Genomic DNA, 25,004 nt, shown 5'->3' on the forward strand with positions numbered 1-25,004 from the left:
AGAGAAAGGAGAATCTTCTGGTAAGTAACGAGTTTCAGGGACATTATGAAAGATTTTCAGGACACAAGAAGAGGTAGGTTTTAGGGGCAGATTTGGAAACATGTGGTAAGAGGCTCATGAGTCTTGGGCTCCTTGTAGTAACTCATGAAGAGCAAAAAAAAGGCATGATGAGATTAGTCTTAATCAGGTTAGTTTCCTTGCTTCTATACCCCCATTCCTCTTTAATCCCCCAGTATCTATGGAACACTTATTTCTCAGCAAACAAAACATCTTAGAAAATTGTGAATATAAAAGTTTTAAAGAAACCATAAATGCAAAACTGTTATTTAACACAGTAAAAGGCAAATGTTAACTTACTTGAATTAAATCTAAAATGCCAAGTTCACTTTCTGAAGAATCCACACAGAAGACAAAATACAGTGTTGCATAATGTCTATAAATCAGTTTGTTGTCAGATCCTCCAATTAATCTAAATGACAAAACAAAATCGAAATGTTATATGGAACAAATGCAAAACAATTTCATTAGCTCAAATAAACTAACAATTTGTTTAAAAGCCTTTTATAAAATGAAAAGTTAACAGTGGCGTAACACTAAAGTGAAATTATTTCAGAAACTAATTAAGATGGCTGTTTTCTTTAGAAATGTCAAGTAAAAGAAGCCAGTGAAGTCAGTGTTTAATTTTAATTAATTCAGTCATAAAATTACTCAGTTACTGAGTTACTACTATGTGCCAGATACTGATGGGAGCAATAACCAACAAGAAAATTATCAAATACTATAAAGTGCGACATGGAGAGTCAAAACAGGACAATGTCATATGGAGGGGTTCACTACTTCAGACTGGGTACTGAGAAAGTGACATTCAGCCTTTGGTCTAATGGTTAGGAGCTGGCCACAAAAAATTTAGAGAAGAGTGTTTCAAGTGAAGGTAACAACCTCAAGGAAGAAGAAGGCAGCCAGTGGAAAAGATTAGTAAACAAGAGGTCAAAGAAATAGGCCACAGAATTAGATCACAGGGGATTTGTAAGTGCTTACTAGATTTAACTCCATAGGTCACAGTAAGTTACACAGCTTAAGACTGATTACCAACTAGAAAACAAAACAAAACAAAACAAAAAGGAATGACATTTAAGTTTTAAATTTACCATCAATATCTTCTCCAAAAAACATCACTTTGAAATATAAATGCAAGGAAACTGAGCTAAGAGATACTCAGTTCTTTCATTAAATGCTTTTATTTTCAGCATTTTATAAATAGTAACTTAGGAATTATTCCAGACATCTTATGTTTTCCCAAATAGTTTAGCTATATTGTGGTTAATATCGTGGTTAATTTTACAATAACAAATTCACCTTCCAAAAGACTTCTAAATTACACTAACCTAATTTAAAATCAAGATTAAATTTATTGAAAGTTAAACAGTAAAACAATTTAACACAGGTAAATAGTACATATTTCTTAGTAAATTTAACATTAAACTTCCAAATTCCATAGAAGCAACTTCTCTAAGTATACACTACTTCTGTGTCCTCCAATAACAAAAGTAGAAGTGATTGCTGAAATAAATTAAGAATTTCTACTATGCCAGTTTTCTAGAAAATATATTTAAATGTAATTTAGATTCTGAGATTATATTTTGACTGTGGTTAAAATTATTCCGAGACAGAGTAAAAATAGTAGGCTTCACTTCATCCTGAATCAGCAATTTAATATTTTCTTTTGCTTTGCTTTAAAAAAAAAAAGAAGACCAAACTTTTGAAAACTGTTAAGTTTCAAGATGGCCAATAAAGTTACTAAAAGAAACCAGATATTGAAATGTCAAGTATACGTCATGCCTTTAAAAATAAAATTTCATCTTTAACTTATAGTATAATGGGGATATAAATTTTTAGATGGCATATAATACACCATATATAACCACAAAATTTTAGAAATCATCTTAGTCCAAATCTCAGTTTAGAGGAGAAAACTAAGGTCCAAGAATTTGAGGGACCTAAATAAGAAAACCAGCTTTTTAGCAACAAACTAGGACGAATCCACATGTCACCTCATTTCAGTTCCAATATTTACTTCCTACTTTTTATAAGGTTAGAAAATTTCAAGCCATAAAATTTCTAGTTCAAACAGTAGTTACATCAACCAGGTTCTTACATGTCTACTACATGCAACACATTGTTCTGGACAATAAGTTTCTTGTAAGATAAATTAAGAGGCTAAGATGAGATAAAGTGATGATAATGGCAAAGACAACGAAACTCATACAGTGGTTTAAGAGATAGAGAAAAGTAAAATTCAAAAAGAGAAGTAGGCACAGTTTATCTCAGCCATTAAAGTACAAGACTCAGCCAAGCATGGTATCATGGACTTATATCCTAGCACTTGCAAGGCTGAGACATTTAAGTCCACCAGTTGGAGGCCAGCCTGGTCCACATAGTGAAACCCTCATCTCATTAATTAACAAACCCTCAAGTTAATAAAATAACTTCCAAATTATAAGTATGCATTACACATTTATGTACAATATGATATAACCTTAAGACATTCAAGTAAACTTTCTATGATAAAATTTATTTATTTATTTTGGTACCGGGGATCAAACTTGGGATCTTGTGCTTGCAAGACAGGCGCAGGAACCACTGAGCTAAATCCCCAGCCCCCATTACATGATAAAATTTATGATCAGATAAGAACAGGTTCTGTTACTGGAACAATTTTTTCACAACCCACGTCATATACATTAAAATATGGAAAATCTAGACTTCTCTGATTAATCTTTCATGATTCATAATGATACTCATTTAAAGTTTAGTTTTAATTCTTAATAAGGACATATTTTAAGTATATTAATTATATAAACAGGAGAGGAAATATTTATGAAAACATGACAGTAAAGTGTTTTCATAGAATCCATAATTTAAAAGTACTTATTTCCAGGCATGGTGGCACACACCTGTAATCCCAGCACCTGACAGGTTGAGGCAGGAGGATCAACATGAGTTTGAGGCTAGCTTGGGCTATATAGTGATTGCAAGGCCAGCCAGAACTACACAGAAAGACTCTGTCTCAACCCTTCCCCCCAAAAAGTATTTATTTATAATATTTGAGCCAGGTGTGGTGGCACATGCCTACAGTCCCAGCACTGGGAAGGCCACACACGGCAGGAGGATTGCTGCAAGTTCAAGGACAGCCTGGTCTGTATAGTGAATTCAAGGCCAGCCTGAACTACACCACAAGACCTCGTTTCAAAAAAAGAAAATAAAGAGTACAAGTAATTCTTATTCATTTTAAAGGTAGAAAAATCTATTAGCTGAATCTGAATTTATATTATAGGTATGTAGACAGATGTACAGATGTATTTAAAAATAAGACTTTACTCTTATTTTTTTTTTTTCCAGTACCGGGGATCAAACTCAGGACCTTGAGCTTCCTTCCACAGCAGGCACCGGAACAAATGAGCTAAATCCCCGGCCCTAATTTTTAATAATAGAAGATATAATTTAAATTTTTATGAACATTCATCCTAAAAAACTGTACAGTCATTAAAAGAATGAGATTATTCTGTGTTTACAGAAAGAGCTTTAAAAAAATACTAAGCAAAAACAAGCAAGATGTAAGAGAGCATATAGTGTGATCTTAATATGTAAAATGGATTAAAGTTGTACTTTTACGTTACTAAATGCAAAATAAATGTTCTAGAAGGATACACAAGAAACTGGGAAGAAAGACTAAGGTTGGGACAGGGAGACTCATTTAATATTTTATATTTCTCTACAATGTTTGAGTTTTTACCATATGAATATACCACCTAAATATAAAATGCTCTTAAAAATTTTTAGGATGACTGTATAGCTTTAAAAAAAAAAAACGTGAACTAGATTTATAGCTAACATAGGTGACAATTCACCTAATTAACTGAAATAAAATTTTTTTACCATAAATGGATTAAATAGTATATATTTTAATCAGTAAAAATTAGAAATGTCTATGAAATGTTTTACTTACAATCCTCCTTCTAGGAAATTACAAACATTTTCATCTCTCTTAGATACCAAATGGAAAGTCTCCCTGATGATTTGTTGTTGTGTATCTTCACTCTGAGAAAAAATAATTCATATACATTATGATCAATTTTATAAGTTTAAAAGCATTTTTAAAAATACAAGGCAGTAATATCAGTCTAGGAAATCCATCTAAGAGATGTGTCCTTTGAGAAATGACTTAAATTATACTTTACAGAAGCAAAACATGACATTTTTCTAGTGAAAAAGAAAAAAGTCAACATCTTAGTTTACTACTATAATAAAAGTAATTTATTACTAAGTTTCAAAGTCAACAAGAAAAAAATAGATTATTTCAAACATTAGTAAAAGAGAAACTAGATATCAACTAGTAAAAGTCCACTGGTTTACAAATGAATAAAGGGAAGCAGAGACATAAAAGAAATTCATGTTTTTAATCTATATTTGAATGAATAAAACAGAAATTTGTAGCTTCCAATTAAGTTTAACCTTTATTAAATGCAGACTGAGTTTAAGAGTCCATCTTACTCATTTTTGTATAAGCATGATCTAAAATCAAGATTGTTTCAATACCTAAAATGTACCAATAAACTTAATTATTAAAAAAGGAATTATTTCAATAAATATTAAATTTACATCACAGTAAAAACAACTGGCTTGCCAAACAAAACATAAAACTAGGCAAAATCATGAAGAGGAAAAAAGTAACTTAGATACAAATTTTAAAAACAATGAGATAGCTCCACTGCTAGGTGACAACATCCAATCTTCAGAAAATATATGGAACCAAACAATCCCACCAGTGGGAGGGTAATGGTATAACCACCTGGGAAAAGTTTTATTAACTAGCATTTTTACTCCGAGATATTAGTTTAAATAATATGAAATCCGTTTTTGAAGATTAAAAGCAACTGAATCTTGCCAATTATAGATATAAGAAACTTTTTTAACCTGTGCACCAAGAGATACATAGAATGTTCACAAAAGCACTGTTTGTAAAGGCTGGAAAAAAATGAAAGCAATCTATATGTCCACCATTCACATAATTATGGAATTACGGTATAGTATACAATGAAATCATATTAAAAAATGAGTTATATTCTTAAATATGAATGATTCTCAAAATCTTAATGTGGAAAACATAGTCTTAGCACAGTGCACCATGACAAAATACCTTAAACTGGGTGGCTTAAGTAAAAAATTTACATTCTATCAGTTCTGGAGGCTAGATATCCAAATCATGGTACAGTACAGTCATTGCTGATGAAGGGCTCTCCTCTTATCTTGCAGATGACAGTCTTCTTACTTTATCTACACATGGCAAGGGAAGGGCCAAAAGCAAGTTCTTCAGTATCTCTTCTTGGAAGGTCATTAACCCCATCAAGAGTGTCCCACAGTCATGACATCATCTAGACTTATTTTCCAAAGACTCTATTTCTGAATACCATTACATTGAGAGGTGGGGCTCCAACATTTGAATTTTGGGAAGAAACAATTTAATTCATAGCAGAAGTAAAACAAGCAAATACCAAAATGATACATAACCATTCCATTTAAATAAAATTCAAATTAAGCAAAACTAAACAATATATTATTTAATGACATACGTATTTTAAGTGAAAAAAATGAAACTATAAGAAAATCAAAGGAATGAGTAATGAAGTCTGAAAAAATAGTTTCACAAAAATTGTATTACCTAACTATATTACAATTAGCTCAAAAAAAAATCATCAACTAAAAGCATGCTCTTAAAACAAAAAAATCCCCAACAGTCTAACAAATTGGAAAGGAAAACTAAACCTCTTTTCAAAGATAACATGATACCAAAATACCCTAAAGAACAGTTAGTGGAAAAACCAGTAGAGCTACTAAGTAAATTTAGAGAAGTGGAAAAATAGAAATACAGTATAACAAAAAAAATCCACTGTTTTTCTATACATTAGCAATCAACAACCAAAAAACATTAAGAAAAAAAATCCCATTCAGAATCTTACCAAAAAATTATTTATTTGAAATAAATTTAACCAAAGATATGCAAGACTTGCACATTGAAAACTAGAAAACACCAATTCATTTTATAAAGGTAACTTAACACTCAGATTAGATAAGAAAGGTCTGACAAGTGAAAATTACAGGCCAATCTCACTAACAAACAAAATTTATTTTTACAGAAAGTTATACATCATGACCAATGTGCATTTATTCTATTAATGCCAGTTTGGTTTAATATTAGAAAAAATTAATGTAATTTTCTACATTAACAGAATATCAATGTTAGCATGTGTACATAAACTATGGCTTATTCATGCATGAAATATTAAACAGGAATAAAAATAATTATAACTGGATATAATACCAAGAATAAATCTCAAAAACTGAATAAATTTTTTAAGAAAATCAAATCCCCCAAAATATATTTACTATCATTTTTTTAAAGTTCAAAACCACAAAACAACAATAAATTAAGAACAAAAAATATGTAGTAAAACAAGAGAATGATTTTAAAATTCAGTGAGGTTAGGGGTATATATCTGTGGTAGAACACTTGCTTAGAATGTGCAAGGAGGCCCAGGTTTGATCACCAGCCCACCCCCCACCCCCGCCAGTAAATCAGGATGTTGGTTATCTCTGAGTAGAGATGGAAACAGAAAGTCTTCAAAGTACAGTATTTGTAATTTTTTAAATACATACTGTAGTTAGGATATTATTTACAAATATCTAATAAATAAGTATTTTGTATCTATTCACTATTTCACAGAAACACTGAAAGGAAGGAGAGAAAAAGCAATGTATAAGATAGCAGCTCTCTTTCTTATATGTGCTTGTTTCCTACCCACCTCTTTCCAGGCTTCATCTAGTGCTAAATGGTGTCCCCTGAATAATCTTAACTATTCTTGGGGTTTCAACTATGTTACCATGGAGTTAATCTTTAATTTTCTTATCTTACATTTTCAGTGTCTAAAAGAAGTTTGTCCTCTTTTCTGAACTGCTGACAGGTATTTCCACATTTGAAAACGGACATTTATACTTGTATTCCACAAAGTTATATAAAAACCATCTCCCAGACCTTTTTCTCAAGAAGCTACTGGCTCTAGCATGATAGTTTAATAAACAATAAACTGTAAAATCAAGCAGTTAAACAGCCAACACAGGAAACAGGCAAAATAGATTCTAGTATGACTAGCATATAACTTGTACAGATGGGTCCTAGTCAAAAGAATTTTCTTCAGGAACATGAAATAAATGGTGTCATACCTGGCCTGAAAGAAACCTTCACAGCAAAAACAGGCTACTCTCAGTAAACAGAACAGATGGCCAGAAAGAAAATTTAGGACAAAGTTTACAATCTCCTTGGAGCTGGAGAGCCGAGTATTAAGACCATCCTTACATCCTCAATCATAAACATTCCACTCCAGATTCCTTAGTCTCTTCTCGACCCCAATATAAACTTAGTTTCCTCCCCAGCTAGCTGCTGAAATCATTCAGAATCTCAGCCCTGTCTACATCCAGACAATAAATCCAGCCTTTTTCTCACATAAAACCCACCCCTCCTAGCTAGCTGCTGAAATCTTCCACATTTCAGTCTCTGTCCACACCCAGACCGAAATGAAGCCTTTTCTCTCATAAATCCTGTGCCGGAGTGGCCTCTCCTGCACCGTTTATAACAAAGAGAAGAGGCACACAATTTAGACAGCTGGCAAAGATGTAAATTAGTGTTAAGTAAATTTAAAAAAAAAAAAGCAAAAAGGAAAAGACAATTATCTTCAAGGAAAAGAAAATGTTAGGAAAGAAAAAAACTAAGCACAAATTGCAACAATGGCTCAAATGAAGATAATGCCTATATAATCAGTGTAAAAAGTGAATAGTGGTCTAACCAAAAGTATGAATAACTATGAGGGGGCTCAAAATCAGATGTGGTAAGGGCGAAGAGCTAAATAATCATGTTCAACAGCAGAAGTGAATAATAATATCTACAAGTGAAAAAAGAGGCAGCAAAACAAGTATGTTCTTTAGAGACAGGTACATAAATACTGCCATAATCAAGTAATTATCTATGAGAAAGGGACAGTTATTTTTATAATAAATTATGGACTACTAGATTCTTTAACTTATGCATATCTATGAATGGATAAACTAAAAACTAGGAAGTGAGGGAGCAGAGTACAGAATTAGCAACCAGACTATATGAGTTTATTCCTGGATGAAGGATGGGGAAGAATAGGAGACAAGATGTTAATCGAAGGGTACAAAACTGCAGTTACACTGGAGGAACAGTTTTAGTGATCTATTGCACCACAGGGTGAGTACAATTAGTGTATTGTGTAGTTCAAAACTGATAAAAAGGTTTTAATTTTTTTTTTGAGATAGGATCTCACTATGTATTTTACACTGGCCTTAAACTCACTATGTAGCCCAGGCTGGCCTGGAATATGCGGCAATCCTCCTGTCTCAGCCTTCTAAGTGCTGGGATAACAGGTGTGCATCACCATGCCTGGCTGCTAAAGGATTTTTGATGGTCAGTGTTTTATACACACATGCACGCACACACAGAGTAAATTGGCGAGATGATATATATTCTATTAGCCTGAATCACTTTTTCTAAACGATATATACAGACAAAAATATCAAATGTACCCCATAAATATACACACTTTTTGTCAATTAAAAATAAAACATTTTAAAAATGAAAATCAATATAGGAAAGAATGCCTTGGAATCTAAACACAAAGTCTAAGCTTAGATAAAGCCTATCAAGTCTCTGCTGACATTCAACTATTTCCCTTTCTTTAATAATCAATTTAATTTCACAGCTTTCATAAAGAAGCCTGGAGCTCGCTTCAGGCTGATCAGCTTTCCTAACACTACAGTTTCATAACAAAAGTCAAGAAATATATTTCAGTTGGTCACAACCCATAGATTACATCAGTCAGTAGAGTTACATACAGGTAGTGCATTTTATTATTTTAAATATTTCTTAAAGCACTGATGCAAAACAAAAATATACATTAAAAATTCAAAAACCTACTAATAAAATTTTGTTTTCCAATGTTTCCTTTCTGATCTTATGCATAAGTCATAAAAAGGAACTTTAAAATAAAAAATTTCTCTAAACAGACATTAAATATTCTTATCTTCATCATTCATTAATTCACTAGATATCAGAATACAGATTACTGGCCAGGGATTTAGCTCAGTGGTTCCGCCGCCTGCCTCACAAGTGCAAAGTCCCGAGTTCAATCCCTGGTACCAAAAAGAAAAGAATACAGATTATCAAGATGAAAGAGAAACAAATCCTTTTCTGAAAAAGTTTATGACTTAACATAAAAAAATAAAATACAAATGTAATTAAATTTTATTTAATGTTGACTATCTTGGCTTTTTATATTCCAAAAAAGATATACCTTTATAATTAAAGTTAGAGGATAATCTCTGATTTAAGAGCAGTATAAACAACATCTATAAGAAGTCAAAGAGGAACAACGATTTTGAGCAGTAAGATTATCATCTTCAAAGAAAAGTAACAGCTAGAAAGGGCCTTAAAAATAGTCAAAAATTCAGAGACAATCGGGAATGCAAAGTTACATGACCTTTGAGGCAGAAGGAAAAATTTGGATGAAAGCATGAAATCAACAAAATAAGGGAATACGTGAAGAATAATTACTTCATTCTGATTAAGGAACAGAAAAAGTCTAAGGACTAAGCTTCAGAGCATTCCAACATTTAGGAATTATGAAAAAGGCCTCAAAGAAAATTCAATAAATTTTGTTTTGTTTTGTTTTTTGGGGGATCAGGTTTCTACCAAGTAGGAAATCTGGCTGGTGACTTGGTGTATCTGCGCAGGACCCGCTTTACCATAAATATGTAAGGAACCAACAATCAGGATAAGACTGCTCTTAAATCCTAAACAAGGGGGGACCAAAGCATCACAACAGAAACTTTATTAGCTATTTCTTTTTTTTTTTTTAGACTGGGTTTCTCTGTGTTACCCAGGCTGGCTTCAAACTCAGCTCTTGCCTCAGTCACCCCCACTTCGCAGAGCGGCTAGGATTACGGAAGTCAAAGGTAACACCAAGGCCCCTGGCTTCATTACATTTCTTCAGAGAAGAACCCTCTGAGCCACAGGTGGTGGGACAGGCCTGCAATCCAAGTTACTCAGGAGTCTGAGACAGGAGAATTACAAATTGAAGGCCACTCTGCAGATTCAAGGCCAGTCTGGGCCACTTTGTGAGATAATATTTCAAAATTTTTTAAAAGGGCTAGGGATGTAGTTCAGAGGCAGCATACTTGCAAAGGTTCAATCCCCAGTTCCACTAAACAAACACGAAAACTACACCAAAAAACACCTCCAGTATTTTCCCTTACAATGTACCAAAATGCTTAGCATAACAAAGAAAGTGCTAAATAAATGGCAACTGCTATTAATACCCTAAACCAGTGGCTCTGTGTGTTATTGTGTTTTCAAGACAAAAGATGTCAATGTATGAGTTTTTTCTAAACTAAAACCTCAATATTCAGGTTTAATTGCAGTGTTGGCACTTTACAATAACTAAGTGGGTTTTGGGTTATAGTGTGGGAACTCAATTTCCTAAAGGTTTGCCATCACTGCCCTAAACCATCATGTATCATATTCTTTCCCAGTTTCAGTGGCAAAGATTCTACTATCTTTTTTAATAAAAAACTGAAAAGGTGACAGAATTTGAAATAAAGTCTGAACCATGGTGGCAGCTGGTCTAAGAACTCCAAGGACAAGATAAAATTTGGCAGGAGGTGGGGGAAGTGAGGGAGATCTGAGGGAGGTGGGGGTTGGTAGGATTGAGGTAAGGTACTAAGACAGTTTAATGGTGAAAAAATGTTCAATAAATGGACCAGAACATTGGACATCCACATGTAAAAGAATAAAGTTATAGAGTCCTTCACACCATACACAAATATAATTCAAAATGGATCACAGACCTAAACATAAGATCTAAAACTCCTAAAGTCTTAGAAGAAAATACAAGTACAAATTTTTGTAACCCTGGTTTAGGCACAGCTTTTTTAGATAAAGCACCAAAAGAACAAGCAAAAAAAAATTAACTGGATGACATAAAAATTCAAAACCAGTATGCTGCAAGTGACATCAGCAAATTTAGCACACGCCTAGCACTCTAGGAGGGTGAGGCAGGAAGACAACCATTAGAAAAATACATATCAAAATCACAGGGAGATACCACTTGACACCTACGAGGATGGCTTCAATCAAAACGATGAACAGTAATAAGACTTGGTGAAGATGTAGACAAACTGGAACCCCCATGGGTGCTGGTGGGAATGTAAAATAGTATAGCTGTTTTGGAATATAGTCTGGAAGTTCTTCACACATATAACCATAGAATTACCAAATAACTGAGGAACTGTATTCCTAGATATATACACATGAGAAATAAGGATATACGTTCAGATAAAAATTGGTCCCTGAATGATCACAGGAGCATTATCTGTAGTAGCCAAAAAGGAGAAAAAGCCCAAATGACAATCAACTGATAAATGGAAAACAAGGCATGGTACATTATCCATATCATGGAATATTACTGGGCCATAAAAAGGAATAATCTATATGCCACAACATGGGTGAATCTCTCAAACATCAGCTAGGTGAATGGAACTAGTCAAAAAGGACTGTGAATTTCATGATTATGTTTAGTATATGTGCTGCCAAAGCAAGCATTCGTGATTATGTTTATACATAATGTCCAGAATAGACGAATCTGTAGAGCCAGAAAGATTAGCAGTTGCCAGGGACTGGACGAGTAAATGCTAATTGTACCTAGTTTCTCTTGATTTGATGAAAATGTTCTGAACTTAGTTTGTGCTAATGGTTGCATAACCATGGTATAGTTTTTAAAAAACACTTAATTATATACTTTAAATGGACTGATTTTATGGTATATAAATTATATCTTCATTAAGATATTTTTAAAAGATTAGCTAATTATTAATGAAGTAAAGAAGTCTTACAGTTTCACTTCTGCTATAAAGTCTCCCTACAAAACTTTTCTCTGGAAATCCTAGAAGACTTTGTATATTGTAATAAGAAGAAAGTTTATTCCAAAACAGAGTCCACATAATTTAAACACCTGAGTCTTTGAGAAGAAAAATAAAAGAGGCAATCTATTTTGAGGAAATGAAAAGTACTTGAGAATAATCTCTAGATTGTATATAGTCCATTGGCTACATAATCACTCCAACAGGAAATCCAAAATAGCAAGTAGAAGTAACAATAAAACTTTTATTATTAATTTAGATACAGATATTCAGTTTTTATTAGGTACCAAGTTTTACAAGTATTTTCCTAATCTTCATAAAAAATTTTATTCAAAATACAGTGTTATGTAGCCATGAAAAGTGACAAAAGAAAAAATATATAATTTGGAACTTACCAAAATTAAAAATGTTTGTGTATCAAAGGACACTATCAATAGAGGGAAAAGGGACACAATGGACAGAAAAAAAAAATTTACAAATCACGTATCTGATAAAAGATTGATACTCAAATAAAGAACTCTTACAACTCAACAACAAAAAAACAAAACACCAGATTGAAAACCGGGCAAAGGAGCTAAATAAACACTTATCCCAGACACAGAAAAGATCAATAAGCACATGAAATGTAAATGAAAACCACAATGAGATACCACTTCACACCATTACAATGGCTATTACCAAAAACCAGAAAATAACAAGTACTGCCAAGGATGTGGAGAAACTAGAATGTTATGCATTGCTGGCGAGTACATATACACAATGCTCCAGCTCCTATAGAAAACAATACGGTTGAGACTGAAAAAAAGGTCAAAACCCTCCCTTTTCCCTCTGACAATCAAACACAGTGATACCATTGACAGTCACTCTTCCAGTTCTCCCTTGCTTCCCCAAGGGTGATGGGGAAGGTCCTAGTTCCTGTCTTCTTCCTGTCACCTGCTTGCCTTGGCAACTGCAACTGTAGCTCACTCATGCAGACATGACAGGAGCCACAGATGAGCCGAGTGCAAGGGCCCTCCCCTGCTGCAGGCCCCTACAGCCAACTCTGAGGAGCAGCTGGAGGACTATGCCTAACAGGGCAAAAAAAGGTTCAAACCAGGACCCTGCTATTATCCCTGAAATCTCAAATACTAATGGACTCTGATTAAGACTGCCATCCTTCTTGAAGACTTCTTAAAAGCAGCAGTTGACTTCAGCCTGGAAATGGCATAAGTTGTCAAGCAGCCACTTCTTCCACAGTTCCCAGGGCTGTCATCATGTCAGAGGAGGACAGGCATTACAAAGCTGTTTCAGAAGATATTATTTCAAGCAGCAGGCTTGAAACAAGGACCTATCCCAGATGACTCTACCCTATAACCTCTCCAGATGACCTTGCCCTTTCTGACACTACATCAGAAGTTCCACAATAGGTATGCAAAATTCAGGAAACTATGTATGGACTTTTCTTACATAATCAGTATTCCCTCACACTCTTGAGGTCAGTCCAGGTGTGCTTCCTCCAGGGTACTATTCCCCTGTGCTAAGAGCACAGATTCTCACGTAGTCCTATTGGCTACTCAGGATTCTTATCTCAGGTAAAGAGGGTTGAGCAGGGCGAATTAAGAAAGAGCTGCTTGGGCCGGGGATTTAGCTCAGTGGTTCCGCCACCTCGAAAGCAAAAGGTCCCGAATTCGATCCCTGGAACCCAAAAAACAAAACAAAGAAAGAGCTGCTTATAGTAAGGGCTATTATTCCTGAAGAGCTCAGCAGCAGAGATCTATGGCAACCCTCAGAGACATGCAGAGCCTGTGGAGATCTGCAGACAAGTGCAAGAGCTCCAGAACAGTGGACATTGCTGAAGAGTTTCAGAAAGCTGCCCAAGGGAGCCTTGAGCACCAGCTCCTGAAGAGCTGGAAGGGACAGCTGGAAATCATCAGGAGCTGTAACACTAAGAGCCTAAAAGTTACTGGTACTTAAAGCTCAGAGCTGTAAATAAAGGCACAGAGACTCTGGCACGCAAAAGCCAGAGCTGCTAACATCAGGGAGCTGCATTTTGACAATTTATTATTTTTATGTGAATTGAGCAAAAGAACCCCAGCTGTTTGATAACATGGTGATCCCACAAAGAAGTAAATAGAATCATACGGTAATATGATCTAGTACTTCCACTTCAGGTTATGTACCCAAAATAAATAAAAACAAGAACCTGAACAGATATTTGTACATCTAAGTTCACAGCAGCATTAGTCATAACAGCCAAAAGGTCAAACCAACCAAAGTACTCATTGTCAAACGAATAGCTAAACAACCTGTTTCCATTACATGCAAAAGAATACTATTTAGCCTTTAAAAGGAATGAAATTTTGATACATACTACAACCTTTGAACCATGAAAACATGCTAAATGAAGTAAGTCAGTCAAAAAAGGAGAAATATTCTATAAGTCCTCCTACATGAGGTTGCTAGAATAGTCTATTTCATAGAGAAAGTAGAATCGTGATTGGAAGGGTTTAGATAAAATAAGGAGGGAATGGGGAGTGTCATGGTTCAGATCTTAATTGTCCTCCAAAGGCCAGGTGCCTACAGCTTGGTTGCCAGCCCATGGTGCTACCAGAAAGTAGTGCAACCTTTAGGAAGTGGGGGCTAGTGGACGGAAGTGAGGTCACTGGGGGTATACCCCTTGAAGGGAATATTGGGACCTTTGTCCCTCCTTTCTCTCTGCTTCCTAGCCACCAAGAAGAAAAAGCAGCTTTGATCTGCCACACACACTATGCCATGATGGTCTGCCTTGCCACAGATCCAAAATTAACAAAGCCAATCAACCACAGACTGAAAGATCTGGAATCACAAGCTAAAATAAATCTTTCCTCCTTTTAAGCTATTTATCTCTGGCATTTTGTCAAAGCAATGGAAAGCTAACAGAGAGTGCTTAATATGTACAGAGTTTCTGTTGGAGAAGATGAAAAAAATTCTAGAGATGACAGTAGTGAAAGTGGGATAATATGAATGCACTCAATGCCAGAGAGAACTGTATACTTCAAAATGGTTTAAATGGTTAGTTTGATATTATAAAAACTATGATAAAAATTATTTTGTTACTGAGCTGGGGGTATATCTCAATCGTAGAGCACTTGGCCAGTACTCAGGAAGCCCTGGATTCAATTCCCAGCACCCCTTCCCACACATTATATAAATAATATATATTTCATATATATATATTCACATACACACATATATAATTACTTATTTATATCACAAGGTATATTAATGGCTGGAAATAAAAGGATATATATGTGGTGGGATGAACTGACAATCTTCCCCACTTACTTAGCACACAGAATCTATACTATTCATTGGACTTGAACTATTGAGAAAGAGTCCTTTCCTTCTAGGTAGTAAAGAAAACAATAACTAACAATAATTCTTGTAATTACACCAGCTTCAAAGCAAGGCAGGAAAGACATGTTTCTCAGCAAAATAATGGAGGTGCTGTAAGTGGGTTTCACATAAAATTAAGATTGTGAGAGGTCTACAAAAAATAAACTTTCTGTTGTGCCATGTTACTTCACATAAGACAGAGTAGAATTCACTGGATTACAGGTCTCACTGGCTGTGATACTTTTTTCCCGTTGGTGAAACAAAATATCCAACACCCAAAGCTGGAGGAGGAGGGTTTTATTTAGCTCACAGTTCATAAGAGGTTTCAGTTCATAATCAGCTGGGTCTAAGGCACAGTGGCACATGGCAGAGGGACATCAGAGAGGAGAAACTTATGGTGGTGGAAGACAGCAAAAGCAACAAGAGGTCCGTTAACAGTATCTTTCTGCTCCTTTTATCTTATTCACACTACCAGGGATTAGGGCAGTGCCAAACCAATCAGTCACATGTAACAATTTAGTAATCACACGCCCTTAATCCTAGCATTACACATTCCAGATTTAGTTACCTTCAAAAAAGATTGCATGAGGCTTTGGGAGGACATCTAGACACAAGCCATAACACTAGCATAGAGGCTGTACAGAAGTAAAACATTCACTTTTGCCTTCATTCTTTGGACTAGCACTCCTATCTCACTAGAATCTAATGATAATTGGGCAGAGAAAAATAACTGATCAGAGAATCACTGCCTTTTCTAAACAGGCATTCTTCAGTATAAAATACATCTATGTTTCATGGAAAAATATTTTCTTGCGGAAGTATATTTTCTTGCGGTGAGTATGGAGGAAGATGTCTTTTTCCCTGACCTATCTTCAGGTCCAAAGAGGATTTCCCAGATGATTCTACCTAAAATATAAGGACCTCTCACTCATCAGTCCACATTTCATTCCCGCTAACCTCGTGCTGGGATTGAATGTAGGTCCTCACATATATAAGGTGAGCTTGAAAATACATCTCCAGCCCTTTTCGATTATTTTTGTTTTGTTTTGAGACAGGGTCTAAGTTGCTTGGGCTGGCCTCATATGTGCAATCCTCCTGTGTCAGACTCCCAAGTGTCTAAGATTATAAGTGAAGGACCCTAGTTAGCAAAAGCAACTCCATATTGTTGAACAATCCACCTGCCTGCCCTTTAGATGAACTTAAAAGGAGGAAGCTTAGAAACCTCCTGCCCTTGGAGAGCCTTTTAGAAACAATTAATCAACTATTGTTTTACAAATGTTCTAAGGGCAGGACTTTCCGTTTTGGTACCTTTTGCTTGCTTTACTAGTTCTATCCCATAGGGGGGCCTAGAAACTGTTGGCCTCAAAGGTGTATAAAACATGTTTGTCTCCCCCAGTCCGGGCTCAAGTCCGATGCTCAGCTCGGTCCCGGCTGGTAATAAACTCCTGTGTGGATTTAATATCAGTCTCTGGTTGGTTCTTTCTCGCTGGGTGTAACAATAAGTATGTATCACAGTGCCCAGATTTCATTCTCTTCATAGGCCAATCACAGTCTTATGTAATTTAATACCTATCTCCTATCACTAGAATGTAAACTCTCTCACTACTGTCTTATCACTGTATTATTACTTACAACAGGGGCTGTCTTAGTTTTTTTCTCCTTGCTGAGACAGTATACCAGACAACCAAAGTTAAAGGAGGAAAAGTTTATCCGGCTCAATTTGTAGAGGTTTCAGTCCATAATGGGCTGGCTTCAAGGAAGGGTGTGGCATGGCAGAGGGGCATCACAGAAGAAACACTCCAATGCATGGCAGGATAGGCAGATGCCAGAAGCAAAGCAGCAGCAGAAGCAGCAACTTGCATTCTTCCTGTCCCTTTATATTCCATCCAGGCATACCTGCCCTTTGGGCAGTGCCATCCACATACAAGGTGGGGCACCCTTAATCCCAGTATCATATCCTTAATCCCAACATCACAGCTTTAATCCCAGCATCACACACCCTAGATCCATTCACCTCTGTAAAGCCCTACCTATGTATGTACCACTGCATGAGGCTTGGGGGGAGAGGGGGATCTAGATACAAGGCATAACAGGGCCCTACAAACTAGTAAATATTTGGAAAGAATACGGGCAGGGAAAGAGAGAAGAGGGCACTGGAGCTATAGGTCAGAAAGTTTCCAGAGTGGCCACTCCTTTCGGTAGCCTAAATCTAGCAGTACCTCTACTCTAGGTTTTAATATTGTTAGAACTGCCCTTGATTCCTCTCATACTACAATACCCTTCTAAGAGTTCCTAGATACTTCAGCAAAGAAAGTTTACCTACACTATGGTTGGGGAAGGCTGACTGGGCAGAATAGGTGAGGAGAGAACATATGTAACTTATCTTAAAGTGAGAGTGTTATTTAACAAGAGGCAGAAAAGAACTGAGCTCTAGATGGTCTACACTCAAAATTACATTAGATTATCAGAAGCAGTGAAGAAATTTGTAATACACAAATATGAAGACTACAAGTACTAAAGATAAGAATAAACTGACTTCCCAATAAAACTTTGGAAGAATCTCTTTTGGAAAAAGAAAACCCTGATATATTCTAGTTACATATATAAGTTCAATTTTGTTTAAAAAAAACCACAGAAAAGTATGTAAATTGGGTCATTAAACAATGTAATTATCTTAAAGCCACAAATGTTTAGTAAATCTACCAGCTTTCATGCATGCATTGCATGTGTGTGGGTATGTATGTGTTAAAGCAGGTTCTCACTGGCCCTGAATCACTGTGTAGCCTGAGCTAGCCTCAAACTCATGGTGATCCTCCTGCCTGCCTCAGCCTTCCCAGTGCTGAGAATTTAGGCGTGTGTAAACATGCCCAGTTATTTTGTTATTAATGAATAGAAGGTGTACTTTCTTCATTCAAAAATTCTGGAAAGACAAGAAAATACTAAATACTAAATATTAATGCAGATCTGTGTGGTAAAGTCAAGGATGACCTTTGTGATCGTAAACTTCACTATTTTCCAAAAACTGACCAAAACAGTTTTTAAAATTTAAAACAAATAATTTAAGAATTAGTGACCGACCTAAAGAACATAATATATATATTCAATCTAGCCACAACCTTTTTCCTTTGTTTAGAAAGACCAAAAATGACCTATAGTAATTATAACATTTTCCTCTGTACGGCTTATATCTAGATGTTCTCCCCAAGCCTTATGCGTGGGTGGGACTTTTGGGAGGTGACTAGATCACGGGTGTGTGATAGTGGACCTGTCTTACAGCTGGGTGCCATTTGGGGCGGTGAAGCCTGGTGGGAAGAGGTGAGTCACTGCAGGCAAGGGGTGGAAGGGCATGTATGTATGTATTTATGTATATATCCTTCCTATTCTCCTGATGCCACTGTACTTCCTGCCTGCCACACCATAAATTCTTTCTCCTTTGCCACCCTGCCTTTGAGCCAACTGACTACAGACTGAAATCTCTACAAACTGTGAGCCAAAATAAACCATTCCTCCTTTAAGTTGTGAGTGTCAGGTATTGTGTCTCAGCAACGAGGAAGACAGCCCCCATCATAATAACGTGGAAGGTTTTATTTTCTCCTTTATTATTTAATACTCAACAGATTGAATCTTAATTTTTAAAAAGCAAAGCTTCAAAAATACTACACATAAAAACTGGGACCATATCAGGAATTTTAATTTTTCAATGATCTTTTTATATAAGGAATACTATACTCTGAATTAAGACTACTGTGTTATGTTCCAGATTACATATTTCTAAAAAACTGTTGCTGATATTAACAACCTCAGAATTAATCTAAAATTACAGAAAAGAAAAATATTATCTACTGAAAAGAAAAAAATGAAGTTAATAAATAGGGAATAATGACAACGGATATATTAGCTAGATTTCACAATGTACTCATGCATAAAACATATACATTATAAATGTAAACAGTGACAAATTTCGTCACCTCTTCCTTAATAACAATATATCTTTTTTAATTTTTAAAAAAGAGAATAGTGGACCCTTGGTTTATTAACCCAATATCCAATCCTCTCTATCATCTTTACACACTACTAACTTTGTGTTTCCACTATCATTTTCAGCTCCGAGGTTGATTCTGGTTAAGGTTAGCTAGTATTGGTCTTGGATAGATCTAACTAGACTAAAGGGGAAAAAAGGACAAATTCCAGAATTGAAGGAACAGAGCACTCTCTCTTTCTGCATTGAACTGACAAGGTGAAAATAAGCCTTTGGCTAACAGGAATTTCACAAAGAGTAAAGAAAGAGGAAGAAACTGGATTTATGATGATAAAGTCAATGATGTGCAAAATCAAATAATTTTGGAATCTGTCTACTCCTCTGCACTTCCTACTATATACATACTTCTTTTTAAGCCTTTGAGTCAAGTAACATAAATCTCTAAATAGCCAAAAGCATTCTAGCCACTATTGAAAGAAAGTAATCACTTGGAATTTTCTTAACAAAAAATAGAAATACTTTGTTAATATGTAACAAGTTAACACTCATAATTACACTTTGACCACAGAAATAAATTTAACTATTCTATCTGCCACATTATATAGTCATTAAAAGACATCAATATACATAGATGTATCTTTCTTAAGGCTTTAAAAAAAAGCTATATATTCAATACTTTTTATTTTTGTTAAATTTTTCAAAAAATTAAAAAGGAACCATCAGCACTCCTTGTAAGACTTGCATTTGGTTGACAACTCTATCAGATGCAGTTTATAACAAATATGAGAAAACATGTACTTTACAATTTAGAAATTTTCCTACTTGGATTTTACATGTCCACACATACGTTCACAAATGTATATATACACGTTTTATGACTGTAGAAAAAACTAAGACAACTCATATAACACAAAACATTTCTACATTAGTATAGTGATTCACCAAAAGATAAATTACAGTTCACTAATAACACAGGAATCATAATCCAAAGGTTTATTTCTTTGTTTGATAGCTATGTAAAACTATTTCTTATTTATGGAATATAAGTCTCAGTAATACACAAAAATTGCCAGACAACTATTAAAAGACTAGAGGTTATTGTTGCCAAGTTGCTATTGTTAGGCATCAATTCAAAGAGGCAAACCAAGAAAAACATTTGAACTTCTGCAGTGACAGTTCAAGGATATAAAAGAAAAGACAAAAAGGGATACACTGAGTCTGATCTTGAATTCTTACTACCTGGCTCTAGCAAAATGAATCAAAAATTCAGTTTAGTGAACAGATGTGTGACTTCTCACACATGACATAGCTGAAAGGTAAAATCAAAGCTAAAAACCTATTACAGCCTGAAATGAACATATACATTACTCAGGACAAATAGAGATGAACATATTAAGCTGTTATACTGTACTTGCACATTGAGGGAGTATAAATAATGACAATCCAATGCAGTAGGGGACATAGGTCAACAAAAGGTTTAAAAAGTTTTCAAACCATGCACTGTTACACTATTATTGTTGGACACAAACCTCAGGGTCCTATTAGGGTACAGAACTGTTCGCTCACTCATATCTCTAGACCTTGCTTAATTATTTATGAAGCAAAACCATCAATTTTATTGGATATATATTTTTAAAATCTTTATATTAGTACATGTTTGTGGTACACAATGATTACATTTCTTATGGGGAAGTTGGCACATGTACACAACACATCTTAATTTCATCCTCTTCCCCTCTCCACCCCGTCCATCTCTTGGTACTCCTAAATTCATTCATTTAGAATCTAGCTTGGGATAGAGTTTGGATTGGAATTCCTGAATGTCCTCTTGACTCTTAAAATTTAGTTCTTTATTAACCAGACATTTTAAGAGTCCATGGTCTCAGCACAGAAGTAATGGTGGGTTAGCTGTTACTTCAGTTTTTAACTTCAAAGAAGTACAGTGGTGCCTTTGAAAAAGCCTGTATACCGATTTCCTAATATCTGTCTTTTACTTTGCTCTTTATTTTTATTTTTGGGTTTCTCATATAAGAGACACTACAAAATATTTAAGCTTGTATGTCTGGATACATAGTGGTAATTTGGTTCAGGAACACTTTGTTTGCAAACAGAAATGTTTGGCAAAATTTTGCTTTTGTCTGCAAACTCTGAGTCAGTGACAAACACAACCTCAGCCATCTTTCCCACACAAACACAAACGTGGCCATCTTTTCCAAAATTGTAGAACAAATTAAGTTTGTGAACCAAGGCACCACTGTACTTCTTTGAAGTTACAAAATGAAGTAACAGCTAACCCACCATTACTTTTGAGCTGAAACCACGGACTCTTAAAAATTCTGGTTAATGAAGAACTAAATTTTAAGGGTCAGGAGGACATTTAGGAATTCCAATCCAAACTCTATCCCGAGCTAGATTCTAAATGAACAAATTTAGCAAAGATTCAGTAATAATTTTCCACATTCAAGACTGAGTGTTGCTTGATGAGGGTGATATAAATATACCTGATATCTTCCTTCAAGGATTCTACAGGATAGAAGAAGCTCCAAGGAATTATAGACAATGGGGCAGAATATCCTTCCATCATAAGGATTAAGAGAAAAATCCTATTAAAAAGAAGTCTTGCAGCACGATAAACTTCAGTAAATGCTTAACTAAAATTTGAGCTGAGCCTAGACCAGGGATGGCAAACTTTTAGAGATAAAATGCCCAAACTGCAACCCAAAACCTACCTATTTATTGCAAAGTGCCAATGCTGCAATTAAACCTGAATGCTTGGGGCCAGGGATTTAGTTCAGTGGTTCCGACGCCTGACTTGCAACCGCAAGGACCTGAGTTCGATCCCTGGTACCAAAAAAAAAAAAAAAACCTGAATGCTCAGCTACTGGGGTGATGCTGGGGCAAGGGTGACTTGTCTCAGGTGCCCACCCAGAGGCCTCTGGGTGTCTGTGGCAGCACCCATGCCACGGGTTCCCCTCCACTGGCCTACAGCAAGATGCTGAATTTGGACATATGGCAATGAAAGAAGACATTTCAGGCAGTAAGAACAGAACGTACTATAACTTTTCCTGACATAGTCTGGGCATCCCATGCCAGTCAGTTCCTCAAACAGGCACCCTCTCCTCTGAGCCTTTGCATTTGCTGCTTCTTCTGCCTGGAATGTTCTTCCCCCAATGTCTTCAAAACTGGCTTAACCTCCTTTGTCATTGGTATTCTCAGTGAGAACTTCACTGGCTACCCTATTCTAAATAGCTATCCTCACACTCCCTACCACCTTGCCCAGCTTTATTTTTTACATAGCATTTATTGTTAGCTGGCATGTTACCCAGTCTACAATACTTTTTACTGGCTGTGTCTACACCCCCGCACCCGAGAGAAGGAGGTAGATCTATTTGATCATTTCCAGCACCTGAACATAAAAGGCAAGAAGCGAGTATTTGTTGACAGACTGATAGGTTACAATCTAAAGGGTGAAGTGAATATGTAAATTATCTTGTTATTCCCAAAAGACAAAACTAAATATACTCTTCACAAAATCCAATTTATAAAGGTTAATATATAGAAACAGCTTCTGGCATCTCACTTCTATATAGTCAGTAGATCTTTTCATACCTTGTAGTTTCATAACACAACCATCACAGCTACTCATGAAACAGCCAAAAATGCTACCAGAGTTCCCCCTGCTGCCAGAACTGCCTTTTCCCACGTTAACCTTCGATGGTTAGGGATATTCTTAACTGGCAAAGGATATTCTTCTTTCCACTAAGGCAAGAGAAAGCTGTAGTCCTAAATTTTCAAATTAAATCCATATTTCAAAAGACAGTTATATTCTACACTACAAGGATAGTTAGTTATCGTGGATTAGCCAATGAGCCTATTGTTTAAAATAATATTTAACTGCTAAATTTGTTACAAAAAAGTAAACTTTTGAATTCAATTTCACTGTTGAAGCATGCTTTTTCTACATTGCAAATGCATAGCACTAGTAAAATAATTAAGTAGAAGATTCCTTCAACAAAGGCTAGTAACATGTTAAGGAAATGTGTAATAAAATTAATGGCATTTATTTCCACTCAGAAAGATCAAGTAGTTTTATTCTGTATTAAAATTTGTGTAGAATTTTTAAAAAGAGCATTAGTATTGAGGTCATACTAAATTAAAACCACACAGCCCTAAGGGAAAATATTCTTTATCACCAGCAAAAGCAAAACTACTTAAGGAAATAAAAATAAGCTCAAGACTTCGCACTTCAACCAACACCTCCACATAATGCATTATCATTGTAGGCAAACTGACATTTTCACACTTAATTTTTAATGGCAGTAATGATTTCCATCTGGGCTTTAACTGCATAAAAGTGTTAGTCTTGGCACAGTTTCAACACTGAAAGTACATTTCTGGCTTCAGCAAAATGCCTCAATCCAACACAATACTTATACTGCAAATTAATCCTACCATTGAGAGCCCAATTTTACCTAGTGGCGAATTCTGCCCTCGGATAAGCATGTAAGTCTACAACCCTTTCTCAACCATTTATAAATTGCTAATTACTACTGTAAAACCTCCTGCACTTAACAATATTGACCTGTATCTACAGCTCTAAAAGAGTTTTAAAAATACCACTGTTCTTTACAAGTAGAAGAAAAATTAAAAATTAAAGCAAAATCCCTTAGTAAAATACTAATGACAAACCGGAAGCTTAAGTCGTTAACTTTCAGGTGTAGCATCACAGCTCCAAGTGGTCAACGCAATTCACAGCCGGCAGGTAAAGCCCGGAGGTTCTTGACCTCACACCGTGACAGGAGACCCCGAAAGTCGCCCGGGCAGCGGGCAGCGTAGGGAAGCACACGGGAAGAGCTTTCCAGAGCGCAGGGGCCGCCGGGCCGGCAGCCAGAGCCCCGCGCGAGGAGCGGTCCAGGGGAGTGGCCGCCCCTCCGTTCCCGCGGACCGGAGCCGGCACCGGGGAGGCGCGAGTCGAGGTGGGGCCCGGAAGGCCACGGGGCACGACAGCCCGACCCGGCCGGGCAACTACCCCGGCCCGACCACAGCCAAAGGAATCGCCCGGGAAGTGGCAGCAGGAGGCGGCTCCCGCTCACAACCCCGCGAGGCCGCGGACGGCGCCTCGAGGGTCGCCGAGAAAGCCGCGCGGGCGCTGCCCGTCGCCAACAACTCCCTCTGCCCGACTCGGCGGCGGGATACTCACGTAGGGCTGGTAGAACTTGGAGAGCCGAGGCTTGCCGTGGTTGTTGAAAATGAGGATCGCCTTGATCATGGCTGGGCCGGGCCGACCTGGTGGGCGCTGGGGCCGGGGCGGGGGCGGGCACGCGAGCCTCGCCTAGGGATCTAGCCGGCGGTCCTTCCCACCCGCCCCCTCCCTCAAGCACGCGCGCGCGCCCCCGAGCAGCAGGGCGGGGCCCGAGGGTGAGGGACTGGGCGGGGCAGGCGCGAAGGACAGCGGAAATCTTTCTAGCCGGGTCCACTAGTCCGAGGGGGGGTGCCTACTAGGTAGCGCCCCTGGAGACGTTGTTTGCGAACGGCTTCCTGAAGCTTAATACAGCGGTGAAGCATTTTCTGACACAATAAGGGCAGAAGGTCCGATAATGGCAGAAGGTCCGAGACAGATTCG

At 36.6% G+C, this 25,004-nt stretch overlaps 1 protein-coding gene across 4 annotated transcripts in view; it reads right to left on the reverse strand.

Moving 5' to 3' along the window:
- Ap3s1 (adaptor related protein complex 3 subunit sigma 1) overlaps positions 1-24,784 on the reverse strand; it is a 66,104-nt gene extending 41,320 nt beyond the window's left edge. For all 4 annotated transcript variants that reach the window (XR_015444716.1, XM_004836171.4, XM_004836172.4 and 1 more), the window contains exons 1-3: positions 24,582-24,784; positions 4,007-4,098; positions 358-469 (exon numbers count right to left, since the gene is read on the reverse strand). Coding sequence is in view for 3 of the 4 variants with exons in the window: in XM_004836171.4 (XP_004836228.1) it covers positions 358-469; positions 4,007-4,098; positions 24,582-24,650 (273 nt within the window). In the remaining variant the exon portion in view is untranslated. The remainder of the gene's footprint in view (positions 1-357; positions 470-4,006; positions 4,099-24,581) is intronic.
- Between the last annotated feature and the right edge of the window lie 220 nt (positions 24,785-25,004).

This window comes from Heterocephalus glaber, unplaced genomic scaffold (assembly GCF_053883595.1).
Source record: "Heterocephalus glaber isolate CG9 unplaced genomic scaffold, H.glaber_assembly_v1.0 deba00001606, whole genome shotgun sequence".
In the NCBI taxonomy this organism is placed as follows: Eukaryota; Metazoa; Chordata; class Mammalia; order Rodentia; family Bathyergidae; genus Heterocephalus; species Heterocephalus glaber.